This window comes from Staurois parvus, unplaced genomic scaffold, assembly GCF_062004578.1.
Source record: "Staurois parvus isolate SC_StPar_1 unplaced genomic scaffold, SC_StPar_1.0 ptg000147l, whole genome shotgun sequence".
NCBI classification, from domain to species: domain Eukaryota; kingdom Metazoa; phylum Chordata; class Amphibia; order Anura; family Ranidae; genus Staurois; species Staurois parvus.
This window is the reverse complement of record NW_028317943.1, coordinates 8,822,755-8,841,451: the sequence shown is the minus strand read 5'-3', so window position 1 is coordinate 8,841,451 and position 18,697 is coordinate 8,822,755. Positions and strand designations below refer to the sequence as shown.

The window sequence follows — 18,697 nt, the reverse complement described above, 5'->3', positions numbered from 1 at the left end:
GATCATTCACATGTATGCTATCTGACTAATTTCATCTCTTTGTGTTACCTATCATCTGCCATCATGATTGACCATGGTGTTAGTGTCAAGCATGTTGAAACACTGATATGTTGCAGTAGGCTAATGAACCATATTGCATGTATTAATTTTATATGTATCAATATGCATTGCCTGAAAAAGGTTCAAAAAGTGGACATACTATGCCCATTATAAGGGTGTGATACAGAATCATGAAATAATGGCAACGAGATACTACATAAAATGTAACTATGCCAGAATTTTTTTCATTTTGATTTTATCATGGGTTTAAAATGTATTGATCATGGGAAAGCGGTAGATTTGTGTATAAGTACAGGTGAAACTCAAAAAATTAGAATATCGTGCAAAAGTTCATTTATTTCAGTAATGCAACTTAAAAGGTGAAACTAATATACGAGATAGACTCAGGGCAGCACAGTGGCTAAATGGTTAGCCCTTCCGTCTGGCAGTACTAGGATTGTTGGTTCGAATCCTAACCACGGAACCACCTGCCTGGAGTTTGCATGTTCTCCCTGTGCCTGCGTGGGTTTCCTCCGGGTACTCTGGTTTCCTCCCACACTCCAAAGACATGCTGGTAGTTGAATTGGATCCTGTCTAAAACTGGCCCTAGTATCTGTATGTATGAATGTGAGTTAGGGGCCTTAGATTGTACACCCCTTGAGGGTTAGGGACTGATGGGAATGTACAATATATGTGTAAAGTGCTGTGTACATTGACAGTGCTATATAAGTACCTGAAATAAATAAATAATTACATGCAAAGCAAGATAGTTCAAGTTGTGATTTGTCATAATTGTGATGATTATGGCTTACAGCTCATGAAAACCCCAAATCCACAATCTCAGAAAACACTGTTCAACAAATTTTTATTTTTTGCCAGTTTTGGAAACAAAAGGATCCATTTCTTAATGAATCTCACATTCTGAGTTCAAATATAACAATGAAATTTGTCAATTGGCTCTAGTTTTTCTGTAAACGGAAAGTTTTCTACTATAGGCGTAATGACTACACAATGCACAATAATTATATAGATAGATGTCTTTCCACAAATATAAAGCAAGTGATATTGACTACATAACAAAGCCTAAATGGCATAATATATTGCATAGGATTACCAAGAAAAATTATAGCCATAAACTAAGTTGAATCATTTTAATACTTAGGATTCTCACTAGTTTTGTCTTCAGTTTGTGTCGGTTTTGCTTCTCTTGGCTTTTCTCTTGTATTCGAGGAAAGGGCTATCTCTTACAACTGCACGTGACTACACGCTTCAGGTTCTTCCTCACTTGACTCAACCACGAAGGATTCTGGTGCTTTAGGAATTGGTAGCCCCTCTCCATGAGGAACTGGACGTATTGCCGATGGAATATTTGGATAGTGCACAGATAACTTTTTCTTCTTATTTAGCCCTTTTACAATTGGAGGCACCATACAAAAGTAACAATTACTAACATGATCTGTTGGCTCTCTCCAAATCATTGGCACAGCGAAAGGCATAGATGCCTTTTTTCCATTCAACCATTGCTCCAGTGCCGTCCCACAAGAATTGCAGCATATATGTGGTGCCCAGCTCTTGTCCTGGTCTCCTATCTTGCAGCCAAAATACAAGTTGTAGGCTTTCTTAATCATTCCTGTTATCCTCCTTTTTTGTGAGATAAAAGTTATTTCACCGCAGATATAGCAGAAATTATCTGCTTTATTCACACAAGTTCGAGGCATTACTGAGTAGCCTATATAAGCATAAAACGAAATGTAAAGACGCTGTCGAACTACAATCAGCTACAGATACTGCAGCTTTTATGCAGTGAAGTGATGCAATTAAAGGCTAATATTGCATCATCTCAGTATACATGCAATTTTCTATTGGTCACCAGTATCAATTGCGCAATATGCAGCTGAAGTTGCATCATAATTTTGAATGGCTTACGTCATTAGATGGGTGAATATATCATGGAAACTAGAGCCAATCAACATTTTTTAGGGTCATTTTCGTTTTCAGCACCCCAAAATTATATAAGATTAGCTAATTTTATGCCCAAAACTTTTTACCTGTTGAACAGTGAAATTAGAATATTACATGCAATCAATAAAACAAGGATTGTACATAGAACAATATCGGACCTCTGAAAAGTATAAGCATGCATGTGTACTCAGTACTTGGTTTGGGCCCCTTTTGCAGCAATTACTGCCTCAATGCGGCATGGCATGGAAGCTATCAGCCTGTGGCACTGTTGAGGTGTTATGGAAGACCAGGATGCTTCAATAGCGGCCTTCAGCTCTTCTGCATTGTTTGGTCTCATGTCTCTCATCTTTCTCTTGGCAATGCCCCATAGATTCTCTATGGGGTTCAGGTCAGGCGAGTTTGCTGGCCAATCAAGCACAGTAATCCCACGGTTATTGAACCAGCTTTTGGTGCTTTTGTCAGTGTGGGCAGGTGCCAAGTCCTGCTGGAAAATGAAGTCAGCATCCCCATAAAGCTCGTCTGCGGTAGGAAGCATGAAGTGCTCCAAAATCTCCTGGTAGAGGGCTGCATTGACCCTGGACTTAATGAAGCACAGTGGACCAACACCAGCAGATGACATGGCTCCCCAAATCAATATGGAAACTTCACACTGGACTTCAAGCATCTTGCAGTGTGTGCCTCTCCATTCTTCCTCCATACTCTGGGTCCTTGGTTTCCAAATGACATGCAAAAGTTGCTCTCATCAGAAAAGAGGACTTTGGACCACTGAGCAACAGACCACCGTGCTCTTGTGACCAAAATAAATCACAACTGTAAAATGAACTCTCTCACAAATTAGTATAAACCAATATGAAGTTTGTATTGGAATTAAAGGTAACTTGGTCAAAAAGAACAAAATGACACTGTTATATGCAGCAAATATAATATCTCTTGGTAATTGTGAGTAAAAGTAATGACATTCACTGTAAAGCAACAATACCTGTTGGCAGGCCTGCTTTCAGAATTATTCCACTACCTCCAATCCGAGGGAACTGCTGAATCCCCAGTGAGCAGGAACAACTATCAAGAAACACGTCAGCTCACTGTGGGTCCTCAGAACTAAATGACAAGGATTAGATGTGGAAAAAAATAGAATTCTCATTTGAAATTGAGCACTGTCTTTTTAAGAACACTAACATGTCTTCTGCACGCTTGTTGGGGCGCAGTTGGTATGAAGTTGAGTTGAAGTGTGGTATATAGTTCCTTTAGGATAGTAACACAAAGATAGTGAGAGAAAAAGGGAGATTTACACTTTTCCTCTTGGTGGTAGTGAATTAGGGCGGGGTCCCTTTTAAAGTACTAAATATAGGACAGCCTTGAAGTAATGAATAGCAACAATTGGCATAAGTGTCTATGGACAACGACAACTCCCTCTGAATATCAAAGGCAAAATTAACAGTATCAGGAATCTTGCTTTATTGAAGAAGGAAAACGTGTTGTTTCAGTTGGTACTGCTGTATCCTGGCCTGCAACTGTATGTTCCTGCAGTCAACTTGTATGATAAACTGTAATGCAGATGTATCCTAACGATGGCGGCCGGGAGAACTAGGCCGCAAACGGGGCAACTATATGTAGTGTGTAGGTAGATAGCTGAGCTGGCAAACTGTCAGTAGTCATGTGCATGGGTCTCTCTCACCTGATCAAAGTAGTACAGCAGATCTCTGCAGATAGCATCTGTTCACTGACTCTCTGGTTCAGACTCAGCATCCCGTCTGGTTTTCTTGCTGGGCAGCTTGGCAGACCAAGTGGTCAGTAGGCTCTTTCCACTCTTCTCCAACCCTGGCTACGCAACCAGTTCAGCACTTCAGCCATCGGCACACCTCCTTCTCCTTCAGTCTCTCCCCACACTCTCTTGGCCGATCTCCCGGGCTTAGATATTTATATGCCCCCGCCCACACACTACCTTTCTTGGGAAATGTAGTCACTGACTACCCTGCTCACCAGCTGAGTCCTGCTGTTCAGCAGACAAGTTCCAGATGGCTGTTCTGTCCAACTTTACCTATAAATGTTATGTCCAGTTATATTCTGTGTATCTAGGAAAGAATCCAGGCCTTTTTTAAAGCAATCAACTGAGCTGGCCAGAACCAACTCTTGAGGGAATCTATTCCACATTTTCACAGCTCTTACTGTGAAGAAACCTTTCCGTATTTTAAGATTAAATTTCTTTTCCTCCAGACGTGCCCCCTTGTCCTCTGTGATGACCTCAGGGTGAATAAGTCTATGCCGAGTTCACTATATGAACCACTGATGTATTTATACATATTGATCATATCCCCCCTTAATCTCCTCTTCTCAAGAGAGAATAAATTCAGTTCCTCTGATCTTTGCTCATAGCTGAGCTCCTCCATGCCTCTTATCAGTTTGGTTGCCCTTTGCTATACTTTCTCCAGTTCCCCAATGTTCTTTTTGTAAATTGGTGCCCTAAACTGATCCACATATTCCAGATGAGGTATTACTAATGATTTGTACAGGGGTAATATGATATCTCTCTCTCTGGAGTCTATACCTCTTTTAATACAAGAGAGGATTTTGCTCGCTTTAGAAACCGTAGCTTGGCATTGCATTCCATTATTGAACTTATGATCTACCAGAACTCCCAGATCCTTCTCCACCATTGATTCCCCCAGTTGTATTCCCCCTAGTATGTATGATGCATGCACATTCTTAGCCCCCAAGTGCATAACCTTACATTTATCAACATTAAACCTCATTTGCCATATAGTTGCCCAATGAAACAGTGCATTGAGGTCAGCTTGTAAGTTGGAGACATTCTGTAAGGACGTTATTCCACTGCACAGCTTGGTGTCATCTGCAAAGACTGAAATGGGATTTTTAATCTCAGACCCTAAATCATTTATAAATATATTAAAAAGTAAAGGTCCCAGCACTGAACCTTGGGGTACACCACTGACAACCCTAGACCAGGGTATGAATCCTTAACCACTACTCTCTAAATACGATCTTGTAGTTTTCTATCCATTTATATACAGAATTGTCCAAGCCTGTAGACTTTACCTTACACATTAGCTGTGTGTGGGGAACTGTGTCAAACGCTTTTGCAAAATCCAAGTATGCCACATCCACCGCCACCCCCTGTCCAAGGTTTTGCTCACCTCCTCATAAAAAGAAATCAAATTTGTGTGACATGAATCCATGCTGTCTGTTGCTTAAAATATTTTATTCCAGCAAGAACTCATCTATGTGGTCTTTTATTAAACTCTTCAGTATCTTCCCAACTATAGAAGTTAAACTAACAGATCTATACTTACGTGGTAAATATTTTGACCCCTTTTTAAATATAGGCACCACATTGGCCTTACGCTAATCCAGTGGTAGTATGCCAGTCATTAAAGAGTCCCTAAAAATGAGAAACAATGGCGTTGAAATAACAGAGCTCAATTCTTTAAGGACCCGTGGGTGTACGCCATCTGGTCCAGGTGCTTTATTCTGTCTAAATATTTCTGGATCATATCAGTTGTTAGCCAATGTGGATCATCTGAAGCTGTGTCAATACCATGCCCATTATGGACAAGAGCTCCCCCATGTTCCTTTGTATACACAGAGCTGAAGAAGGTATTTAATAAATTTGCCTTCTCTTTGTCCCCAGTCACCCACTCTAGATTATTTTGTAAAGGGCCTACATGCTCGGACCGGACTTTTACTATTAATATATTTGAAGAATTTTTGGGGGTTGGTCCTGCTATCATTTGCAATCTGAAGTTCGTTTTCAATTTTTGCGGCCTTTATTTCCTTTTTGCATATTCTGTTATATTCTTTGTAAAGTTTAAATGTTGATAGCGTTCCTTCATTTTTATATTTAACAAAATCTCTTTTCTTATTATCCATAGCTTTTTTACCGTAAGCCACATAGGTTTGATTTTTAGCCTTTTAAACTTGTTGCCCATGGGAATATATTTTGCATTGTGTTCACATACAGTCTTTTTGAAGAACTCCCATTGTGTTCATTGATGCCAATATTCCCTGCCAGTCTATGCCTTGGAGAGCAGCTCTCAGCCTTGGAAAATTAGCTCTCTTAAAATTGACTGTTTTTATTTTTCGTGTATGTGTTTGCTGTTTACAGCTAACAATAAATGAAATCATGTTATGGTCACTGCTATGGTTTGTGGATGCAAAAGTATGGACCCCTTGATTAGACTCGGTCTGTCTCTCTTATAGTGGAACTACATTGCCTGCTTCTCTTTCTAACACATCTGCTTCAGGTTGTCTGACACCTCTTTCACCATCTTTTGTAGTCAACACCACAGGTGGAAGAGAATCTTTGACTTTCTTTACCCTTGACTCATGGATCCAGGCCTGAGAATGCATGGTCAGAACTGCTGTATATGTATATGCTGTTATCACTGTGGGCTCCCCATAAGGTGGGTCCAGGACCTTGTGCTTATGTAGAGCTTTAACAACCATGTGGTCTCCAGGCTTGAAAGTATGGGTTGGTTCCTGTGAGGGAAGCGGAAAAGAAAGAGATACATCACCGTAGATGCCATTCAAAAGCCTTATAAGATTCGTCACATATGCTTCTTGGATCAGCTCTAAATTTCCAGGCATAATCACCAGCGGACCTTTTGGTCCGTGGGGTAGGAAATGGTCTGCCCATTAAAATTTCAAAAGGTGATAATTTAGTTGTTTTGTTTGGTGTCATCCTGATTTCAGCCAACGCTGCAAGCAAATAAGTCTCCCACTTAACAAAATGTACCTTCAGCAGCTTTCCTCAACTTATCCTTAATTGTCCGTTTCATCCTCTCGATCATCCCCCGCAGTTATCACCTTTTGTATCACCTCTTCCTTCCTTTAGATTGTGAGCTGCACGAGCAGGGCCCTCCTATTCCTTCTGTACTGAAATGTATTGTAATTTTACTCTCTCCCTTATATTGTAAAGAGCTGTGCAAACTGTTGGTGCTATATAAATCATGTATAATAATAATAATAAGGGATGTGAAATTTCCACTGAATAACCATTAATTTGGCTACCACTTTGGATGTGAATGCTGGGCGCTTATCTGAATCAATCACAAGAGGGCATCCCCATCTCAGAATGATGTCATTGCACAAAATTTTGGCCTCTGTGGAGGCATCCTCTTTGTTAGTGATAAAAACGTACTTACTTACCTCTCTTGTTAGGCATGTGTGTAAAGTCGTTTCTGAAAAATTAAAAGTAAGCAGCTACAAATACTGTAGCTATTTACTTTTAACAAAAAGTCACTTACCGGTCCAGGGATCCAGCGCTATCTCCATCTGCGCTGGTTCTTCACCAGGCTTTAGGGCCCCTGTGCCTCTATCTTGGATGTGGGAAACTAGCAGTGACTTTCACAGCGGCTCACCTAAGTGAACATAGGGGAATTGGGAAAGGGGTCCTGCTAGAAAGAGTTACCCATTTAAAAAAAGTAAAGTTTCCAAAACAGGCAGAAGAGGGGTGAGGGGGAGGATTGGCAGAACTTCACATTTTAGGTGACATTCTGCTTTAGTCCTTCTACACTGCTTACACTAAGTGTGGAATGAAAACACCTAGGGGGTTATTTACTAAAAGAAAATGAATGGCTGGAGAGTGCAAAATCTGGTGCAACTCTGCATAGAAACCAATCAGCTTCCAGGTTTTATTGCCAAAGCTTAATGGAACAAACTGAAGTTGGAAGCTGATTGGCTATCATGTACAGCTGCACCTGACTCTGAGTGCTCTGGTTTTAGTAAATCTCCCCCCTACTGTTTGAAGAGATCCAGCATCCCAATACTTTCAGCATGTAACACCTGACTGAATTTCTCACCCTTTCCTGCTCTATCCAAAACTGTTTATGGATTTAGGCTACGAATAATGTATATAGTTCTTGACTTGGCTTATTTTGAATGATTAAGTGGCGATGTATATTCACAAAACAATATTTTTTTTCTGAAGGTTCACCGCTAAGCATACACAGAGAAAAATACATTTTAAATAAAAGCTAGCAACTGGAAACAAGCTTGGAAAATGCCTTTCAAAAACGGTTTGGAATTGACAGAATTACAGAACATGAACACGCCAGAGGATGACAATATCAGCAACGACTCCAATGAGCTCAGTGAGGCAGATGGTAATCGTATCAGCAGGTGGGTAATGTTCCTAGATATGGATCACTGAAACTACAGTCATCTTACTAATTATTAACTACATCTGATTAAAATTCCATCATGTCATTGAAGTCAAAAAATATTTTTTGCTCTGTTTTATATGAGCATGGTTCTTGAAATTTGATTTACTTTTGAATATAATTGTTATCAATGCTCAACCAAGAAAAAAAAGCTTAAAAGCACCTATGTCCAGCCTATGAGCACTATGGTATATAGTATATATACACTGCTCAAACAAAATTAAAGGTACACTTTTTATACAGAGTATAGCATCAAGTCAAATAAACTCCTGGGATATTGATCAGGTCAGTTAAATAGCAGAGGGGGTTGTTAATCAGTTTCAGTTGCTTTGGTGTTAATGAAATTAACAGGTGCACTAGATGGCCAACAATGAGATGGCCCCCAAAACAGGTGGAGGCCACTGACATTTATTTCCCTACTCATCTTTTCTGACTGTTTTTCACTAGTTTTGCATTTGGCTAGGGTCAGTGTCACTAGTGGTAGCATGAGGCGATACCTGGACCCTACAGAGGTTGCACAGGCAGTCCAACTCCTCCAGGATGGCACATAAATACGTGCCATTGCCAGATGGCTTGCTGGGTCTCCCAGCACAGTCTCAATAGTATGGAGGAGATTCCAGGAGACAGGCAGTTATCCTAGGAGAAATAGACAGGGCCGTAGAAGGTCCTTAACCCATCAGCAGGACCAGTATTTGCTCCTTTGTGCAAGGAGGAAGAGGATGAGCACTGCCAGAGCCCTACAAAATTACCTCCAGCAGGCCACTGGTGTGAATGCCTCTGACCAAACAATCAGAAACAGACTTAGTGAGGGTGGCCTGAGGGCCTGACATCCTCTAGTGGACCCTGTGCTCACTGCCTGGCACCACAGAGCTCAATTGGCATTTGTCATTAAACACTAGAATTGGCAGGTCCACCACTGGTGCCCTGTGCTTTTCACAAATGAGAACAGGTTCACTGTGAGCACATGTGACAGACGTAAAAGGGTTTGGAGAAGCCATGGAGAAAGTTATGCTGCCTGTAACATCGTTCAGCATGATCGTTTTGGTGGTGGGTCAGTGAGGCACACCCATGGAGGGACACACAGACCTTTACAGGCTAGACAATGGCACCTTGACTATCATTAGGTATAGGGATGAAATCCTTGGACCCATTGTCAGACCCTACGCTGGTGCAGTGGGTCCTGGGTTCCTCCAGGTGCACGACAATGCCCGGCCTCCTGACAAGAGTATGCAGGCAGTTCCTGGAGGATGAAGGAATTGATACCAATGAATAGCCCCCACGCTTGCCTGACCTAAATCCAATAGAAAACCTCAGGAATATCATGTTTCGGTCCATCCGACAATGCCAGGTTGCACCTCAGACTGTGCAGGAGCTCAGTGATATCCTGGTCCAGATCTGCAAGGAAATACCCCAGGACACCATCCGTCATCTTATTAGGAGCATGCCCTAACGCTGTCAGGCATGTACACAAGCACGTGGGGGCCATACAAACTACTAAGTACCATTTTGAGTTGCTGCAATGAATTTCAGCAAAATTAACTAACCTGCTACATCATTTTTTACTTTGATTTTCAGTGTGTCTTTGAATTCAGTCCTCTGTAGGTTAATAATTTTCCTTTCCATCAAACGATGGGGCATCACATTACCCAGTCCGTATCAGTATAGAGATCCAGCATGATATTTTTCCCCATTGAGATCAGATGTGTTTTCAAATTGTGTTCCTTTAATTTTTTTGAGCAGTGTATTTTTAACAAGCAGTAAAATAGTGATAAAGTGCTTCTACTGCTTGTTCAGAATATGTAAATATTTTAGTGTGCATAAAATCGGCCCCTGCTCAAGGACTGAAAGAATTCATCAATCCAACATTTCATATTCCTGATATGTGCCTGCAGTACCATGTACTTGTATGAAAAAGTATCCTGTTCTCCATGTATTGCTTCCTTTGTGTAAAATCGCTGGTGTTCCTGCCAGTCACTCTGCTGTCCTAATAAAAATGGACCACACCAGGCATTAGAGCACAGCATGGTCAGTTTTCTGGCTGTGCTGGGAGTTAATCTAATCATCAGGTATGTGCTGACATGCCCCCTCTGCACAGCCATGCAATGGGAATATCAATGTGCTGCTGTTTCTTCTCCCTGGGCTCCCTATGCAGCTAAGAACAGAGGTTGTAAAAGAGAAAAAAAAAGTATTTATAATGTTTTTATACTGTATGTATACATAAATATTTTGCCTTTCATTTCTATTTAAAACTGAATGGGTTGTTTTACAAGGTGAGATTTTACATATTCTATAAGTTGGTATACAGAAACTTTTAAATACAGTCTTTATTTAAGTTAAAGTGATATTAGAGGCAATTAAAAAAACCTGAAAAACATGTTATACTTACAGTACCTGATCTGTGTTGTGGTTTTGCACAGAGCAGCTCCGAGCCTCCTCTTCTTGGGTCCCCCCGCCGGTGCTCCTGGCTACTCCCTCCTGCCAGGGTTGCTCCCAGAGCAAGCAGCTTGCTATGGCAAGCTGTGGAAACAGGCTCACTCCAGAACCTCCTCAAAAAATTAGGGAGAGTCCACGGAGAACTGAGGCTCTCATACAAACCGCTGGGTCATGATGGGGCTCAGGTAAGTATTAGGGGGGCCGCTGCACGCAGAAGGTTTTTTATCTTCATGCATAGAATGCCTTAATGCAAGACACCTTGAGCCTTTGCAACCACTTTAATACATAGCTGTTCTGCAGATTTCTGTGGGTTGAAGGGGATACCCGGAATAACTCAATATCTCATGCTTGTTTTTAGACCTTTCTGTATGGGAATCCAAAGGGAATGTTCCATCCTGTGTATCATCCCAAGGTGGATAAATTAATGTATGGCAGAGCCCATTAGACTGTCAGTACACTGTATGAGCCTGCAGGAAACAAAACATTTCCTAAGAGAAACACAGAAGCTACATTGTTAATCTTGTTCTGAAAATGCAGGTTACCTGGCTAACCCTCTGACTTCAGTACATTCTGAGTCACTGACCTTGAACCAATATGTACTGTATATAAAAGTCAGAAGCCCTTATTAGCATGTTGTGTTTGACTAAAGCTTGCCATGCATATTTTGTTTTTGGAGCTGAACATGAACAAATAGCATAAAGTGCAGTGCTAAAATGTCAATGTGAAGTGAAAAATATATAAATGATCACAAAGAGACAGTCCGTGCAGGTCTAGGTGAAGGTAATATCAATCACGATCCAGTGTCGGTGCTCCCAAAATGATATGGTAAGAGTACGCACTCACCAGATGTGCAATGTTAAAGCAGTAAAGGTCCCCTCTAGGTGTTGGATGTGGTCCTGGGCAGGAAAGGTCCTCCCTCTGCATATAGGTGGTGCTGTAGGAGCTCTCAGATGGTGATGGAACCAGTCAGCCAGAGGCCCCTTTAAGGGGTGAGTGGATATGGAAACCTATATCTCAGGAACTCCCCTCTCTGGATAGTTATACAGTGGAGCCAGTACGTCATGATGTCACGCTGCCGGAGCCACGTTGAGGCCCGCCGGCCATCTTGGTATCTGGACGGTCAGTCCAATTTTTGCATTGCTGTTTTACCTGCCCTTAATCTGATGTTTTTACCATACATTTTAATAAATTACATTATTATAAGACTACTACACTATGGGCGCTATTCTTTGGCTTCCTATGTGGAGCAATTAATTTCCAGAGCTACTTGGATCCAGCGCTGTATGCGTACTCTTACCATATCATTTTGGGAGCACCGACACTAGATCGTGATTGATATTACCTTCACCTAGACCTGCACAGACTGTCTCTTTGTGATCATTTATATATTTTTCACTTCACATTGACATTTTAGCGCTGCACTTTATTAACATATTAGATTGATGAAGGTTTTATATTGGTTACCTTTGGTGTATTAGCTGCTGTTTTTAGAGCGCTCACTTTTACATCCCTTTTTATGAACAAATAGCATGGATGGTGGAATTTACACTGATGGCTATTAAATTCAGGCAGCCACAGCACCTGCAGTTGCTTGAATACCTGAACAGTGACACATCTGCTTTGGCCGATAATTTTCCACCCCACCGTTGATTTTAAATTGACTTTAAGTGATCTGGGTGGTGCCATTAAAGCCCCCTATGGCTTGAATATCAGGCAATTCACCAGGAATCGTTTGACAATTTGAGCCATGTGTAGCCAGCTTTAGTAACTCAAATTACGGAAGCTAGAAGGTCAATATTACCAAAGAAGATGTTAGCAAAGGCAACGTAATAATTTTATGGATTATAAAGATGCAAAACAATAGACCAAACAAATATGAAGAAAAAAGACAAAGGCTCTAAAGATTAACCATACATTCTGTACCAATACTAGATTTCAAGCCTCCATAAATGGGCACCCCAGCCTCCAACCATCTTCCATTGCTCTGGAAAACAAGGCAAAACCATTATTTTCCATTTAATGTGTATATAATCCTATCCAATTCTAGTTGCAGAGTTTCAGTGGCGTCAGTAGGGTTAGTGTTACCCGGTGCAGTAAAACATGGAGTCACTCCGTTGGGACAACACCACGTTTTGCCTGCCCCAGTGCTCTCTCCTGCTGCTGGAACAGCAGGAGCAGGACAGAGCAGTAGACACTTGGCAAGCCTGCCACAGTGCACTTGATGGTGTCAACCACACCCAGGGCTTTTTTTCTCAGAGATTGGTGCGGGAACTCAACCACGCCCCCACCGCAACCCCCCCCCTCCCCACAGGGGGAGAGAAGACCACATGAAAGAGTAGGTGTGGCCGAATTGCACTAATAATGGGAGGGCCTTACAAAGCCATTGTTAAATATCATGATCGCATTATGCACAGGGTTCAGAAGTACACTACATACAGAGTGCAGAGTTTAGGAGTGTGCTACGTACAGGCTGCAGGACTCAAGATTGTGCTACGTACAGATTGCAGGACTCAGGGGTGCGCTACGTACAGATTGCAGGACTCAGGAGTGCACTACGTACAGATTTCAGGACTCAGGGGTGCGCTACGTACAGATTGCAGGACTCAGAAGTGCACCACATACAGATTGCAGGACTCAGGAGTGCACTATGTATAGGTTGCAGGATTCAGGAGTGCACTACATTCAGATTATAGGACTCAGGAGTGAGCTACGTACAGATTACAGGATTCGGGAGTGCACTACATTCAGATTATAGGACTCAGGAGTGAGCTACGTACAGATTATAGGATTCAGGAGTGCACTACGTACAGATTTCAGGACTCAAGAGTGCGCTATGTACCTTTTGCAGGACTCAGGAGTGAGCTACATACAAATTGCAGGACTCAGGTGCGCTACATACAGATTGCAGGACTCAGGGGTGTGTTACGTACAGGTTGGAAGACTCAGGAGTGCGCTCTGTACACATTGTAGGACTCAGGGTACTCTATGTACAGGTTTCAGAACTCATGAGTGTGCTATGTACAGGGGCAGGACTCAGGGGTGTGCTACGTACAGGTTTCAAGACTCAGGAGTGCGCTATGTACAGATTGCAGGACTCAGGGGTGCACTATGTACAGGTTGCAGGACTCATGAATGCGCTATGTACAGGGGCAGGACTCAAGGGTGTGCTATGTACAGGGTGCAAGGCTGAATAGTTTGTACAGGGTACAAGGTTAGGTTCTGCATGCTTCACAGGAGAGGAGAGAGGGGCTGCTGCCGAAGAGCAGCTACAGCTTACAGAGTATGTGCAGGCTGCAGAAGAAGTTGCCATCAGGACAATAGAGCAGCTGTGCACATCCCCTACCCCTCCCTCCTCTGCTCTCATAGGGATACTGTGCTCAGCTCCAGGAGAGGAGCGCTATCACCCGAAAGTGACAGCAGTGAGCAGCGGGTTCCAGGACATCTGGCCAAGAAAAAGCCCTGGTGTCACCCCTCTGGCAGATGTCACCTGGGTGCGGGCCGAGCCCCCTGCACCCCCATAGCAACGCCACTGCAGAGTTTAACATTTTCGTAAAGCTATTAAAGCTGAACTCCCTGAAATATATATTGAAATATATATTTTTGCATACTTACATTGGGAGTACTGCAAACATTTTTGAGTTAAAATAACTCATGTGGTATTTATCTCAAAAGTAGTCAATTCACTAATAAACATGCTTTATTTACCAAATGCGTTATCACTTAAATTTAGCATTATTTTTTGCATTGTTTATTTTTTTTATTTTTTTTTTACACGTTACACTCCACCAGAGGATCCACTCACTGACTTCTATAAAGTATTTAGGGCAATTTTTAGGTATCTAGCCAACGCACCCCTGAAGAAACATTGAGGCACCCTAGGGTGTCTGGGAACCCTGGTTGAAAAGGGTTGCTTTAGTGAATTGACTTGATTTACCTCACATTTGATATTTGACTTTGATGAATTGAGTCTCTTGCTATCTCATGCAATATTTCTGAAAATTGAGTCATGTGACCCTCATATCACACATAGAAACCTTTAGTGCATTGACCCCCATATCTAATTTGCAGGAGACTGCTGGGGATGCTGTAAATCATTGTATTAGCCTGCTCTATACAATGAATCCTGTGATCTTCCGAGTTCTGTGCGAGTGGCTTCACTTCTGCACATTGACCACAGGTGGTTGCTCGCTTGGCATCTTTGCTATTCATAGAATGCCCCTTCATTTTTTTAAATTGATACAGGGCATTTGCTGATTGGACGAGGTAGCGACCGTGAATCACCACCCCTTCTCTCAGCCTTGTCTAATAAAAAAATGCCTTGTATAACTTGAAAAAATACAAGACATTCTGTGAATGGTGAAGGTGTGATGTTCCATACAGGTGAAACTCGAAAAATTAGAATATCGTGCAAAAGTTCATTTATTTCAGTAATGCAATTACCTTTTGAGGCTTTCCCTCCTTATGGAGGGTGTCAATGATGGTTTTCTGCACAACTGTCAGGTCAGCAGTCTTTCCCATGATTGTGATTCCTACTGAACCAGACTGAGAGACCATTTAAAGGCTCAGGAACCCTTTGCAGGTGTTATGGCTTAATTAGCTGATTAGAGTGGGACACTTTGAGCCTAGAATATTGCACCTTTTCACAATATTCTAATTTTCTGAGATTGTGGATTTGGGGTTTTCATGAGCTGTAAGCCATAATCATCACAATTATGACAAATCACGGCTTGAACTATCTTGATTTGCATGTAATGAGTCTATCTCATATATTAGTTTCACCTTTTAAGTTGCATTACTGAAATAAATGAACTTTTGCACTAATATTCTAATTTTTGATATTTTAATTTTTCGAGTTTCACCTGTAGCTATGGAGGCTCTTAGAAATTTCCCAGTCCTTAGTATTCTGTCAGGAAGGAATCCAATGCACAAACCTGAAGCTCCTGGATAATAACTAGAAACTACAATATGTTAATAAGATTTCATTTTTTAAATAATTCTCTTGGCCCACAAAAAAAACAACTTTTGAATAAATGTAGTAAACAATTTCCTATGAATTACATTGTTAACCTGTAAACCGCAAACCTCCCATTATCCTGTACGGGGTGTTTTTAAATCTAAGTCATATGTCTGCATACTGCATTTAAAAGACAGGCATTCATTGAAACTTTCAGCACGATTTTCTAAATTTATAGAAATGGTCATAATTTCTGTTATCCATTCATTTTGGTGTAACATTGTTAACAGACTGAGCTACAGCAGATAGACTTATAAAAAACATTTTAGGTTGTTATATGCATGTTAATCAGTGAATGGATTTCTATACTGTGTCGTGGCAGAGATTTCAGTGTCTAATATTGAGTTATCATGCTGGAGAGGTTCCTTCTGACAAATTCAATACTGTTTCCACTTCACAGCCAGAAGAGCATAATAAAGAATATATTTATCTTCTACTGCTGTCTAGTTAGGCTGGAAGAACAGAAATCTTCAACAGTAAGACATGAAAAGATCAAAATAAAGTAAAAAAAACACTTTTTTACTTGAGTACTAAGTAAAAACACATAAACTGAAGCCTGCACTTTCCGAATAATACTAGTAAATAAGCCTCTTAAAAAAGAAAAATAGCTTATGGTTGTAGCACCCTCTTAGATAGGTGCTAGGATAAGATGGATTTAGTTCTGGCTCACTGTATCCGGTGAAGCTGTATTTTTGTTGTTAGGCAAATTTAGCTTGTCTCAGTGTGGCTGCAATTTCTGAGTTAGGCAAATTTGGTTCTAGCTCACGGTAGTCAGTGCAGCTGCTTGTGATTGGTTAGGTCTGTTCTGTGTCTCACAGGCTGCAGGTGTGATTGCTCTCTGTATCTTCAGAACCCCAGTGGTTCTGGAACATAGGTGTGGAGAAGGGGCGGACTGACCATTTGGAAACTCAGGCACTGCCCGAGGGCCCGGGGTCAGTAGGGGGCCCCATGAAATGCCCCTGGTAACTTTTTCATAGGCTTTTTTGAGTTTGGGCAAGGACACAGGGGCCCCATGATCCCCTATTGCCCGGGGGCCCCATGAGTTGTCAGTCTGCCCCTGGTGTGGAGTGATGTAAATGTCCCACTCAATCTTTGTGAGCCCTGTACAGGTGGCTGCTGGGAAATGGGTATGAATAGATTGAGACCTGGAGCAGAATGGTCCTGTCCTGGAAGAGGAAGTCCATTATATAGGGTATGCCGCCCTCCTGGGCAGCCAGCATGTGCTTCTGCTTTCTGCTGCTCATCAAGGTCTCAGCCCTGCTGGCCTGGGAGCCCATTCTACAGTTACTTTGCTGAAGCTGATCAAGAGGATTTTTCTCCTTGGAGATGAAAAATGAGCAGTATATTTGCATTTGGCAAATCAACGCCAAAATGTAAGTTTTACAGGACACTGTTTAGCCACAGTTACACTTCTAGATGTTCTATATAAGATGGCAAATCTTCATTTTTTTGATTGTAAATCCACTACAAAAGTTTGCTCTGAGAAGAAAAATCCCTAGTCTTATATCTTTTTCCACATTTTGCTAAAGAATACTACTACTACAACTCCCTCCTCATTGGCTTATCTTTACATAGGTAATCCCCCTTCAGTCCATCATGCTGCAGCCAGAATCATCTACTTTACCAGCCGCACAGTGTCTGCTACCCCACTCAGCCGAATCCTTTACTGGCTTCCTCTCACCCAACAAATTAAATTCAAAATACTAACAACTTACAAAGCTATCCACAGCTCTGCTCCCAGCTACATCAAGTACCTAGTCTGAAAATACAAACCAAATCATTCTCTTCATTCCTCTCGAGACTTCTTGCTCACTAGATCTCTTGTCACTTCCTCCCATGCCTCCAGGACTTCTCCCGAGCCTCTCCCATTCTTTGGAACTCCCTACCCCAATCTGTATGACTATCTCCTGCTCTGTCTACGTTTAGATTATTCCTGAAAACCCTCTCTTCAGAGAGGCCTACCCTGCTCCCACCTAACAACTGTATTTCCACCTTTTGTATCTTGTGTTACTCCCTCCTAGATTGTAAGCTCTAACGAGCAGGGCCTACTAATTCCTACTGTATCAAATTATTTTGTAATTGTACTGTATGTTTTTACATTGTAAGGTGCTGCATAAACTGTTGGCGCTATATAAATCCTGTTTAATAGTAATAAAAAAAAAAAGTTAAATTATCTCTCCTTTGAAATATAACACAATCAAACCTTGCTATTGAAGCCAAATACAGACCATGTTAACCAAATACAATCCTGGCTACTAATGGCAATGGTTCATAAATATTACCCAGTATTAAATGCTTGCTGATTTTTATATCTGGCTATTATTTCTGTAGGCACAATAAGACAGAATCTGACACTTCTGGACAAACAGTCCAATGTAGCTCATAGTGACAAGCTGTATGGGTTATTTTGAATGTCTGTGTTCCTCTCCTTGCTCTTATGCAGTAAATATGCATTCTCAGGAGACCCCAGCTTGCATGGTTATATAGCATTCTGAAATAAAACTAACTTTAAATGGCTATTGGATTGTGCCTGTACATCTAACTATCATCTGATATCCACATACAATTTGAAATGTATGTAACCAAACAAAATGGGGTTGATTTACTAAAACCGGAGAGTGTAAAATCTGATGCAGCTGTAAATAGTAGCCAATAAACTTCTAACGTCAACCTGCTTAATTAAGCTTTGACGGAAAAAAAAACTGGAAGTGTGATAATTGTACGTGCAGATATGGACAATGACAACCATATTTTGTGTCAGACTCTGCAAATATCATTCTCTCTCCCTCCAGTCCCCCTCCCCTTGCAGGAATGTGGTCTGTGTGTGTGCTGAGTTCACGAGTGCATAGGGCACAGCTAATGGGCTTCATGGTTGTAACCCCAGGATGTCTGATACACCCTTTCATCTGGCCGGTCGTAAAACTATAACTCAGTCCTTCACTTGACATGAAAACTTATCTCAGAGTGGCTGTAAAATGTACATCCCACTTGACTCACTTTCTCATACAAATTCATAAATCCCGACAGGAACAAGGTACATTAAAACAAAGCATATATTCAGATAGGTAATTCT

The 18,697-nt window shown here is 41.4% G+C and overlaps 1 protein-coding gene across 1 annotated transcript in view; it reads left to right on the top strand.

Moving 5' to 3' along the window:
* The window catches only part of SLC38A1 (solute carrier family 38 member 1), a 124,069-nt gene that overhangs the window by 12,438 nt on the left and 92,934 nt on the right, over positions 1 to 18,697 (top strand). Inside the window, exon 2 of the mRNA XM_089674015.1 lies at positions 7,946 to 8,136. Within this exon, the coding sequence (XP_089530141.1) occupies positions 8,018 to 8,136 (119 nt within the window). The 5' untranslated portion in view covers positions 7,946 to 8,017. The remainder of the gene's footprint in view (positions 1 to 7,945; positions 8,137 to 18,697) is intronic.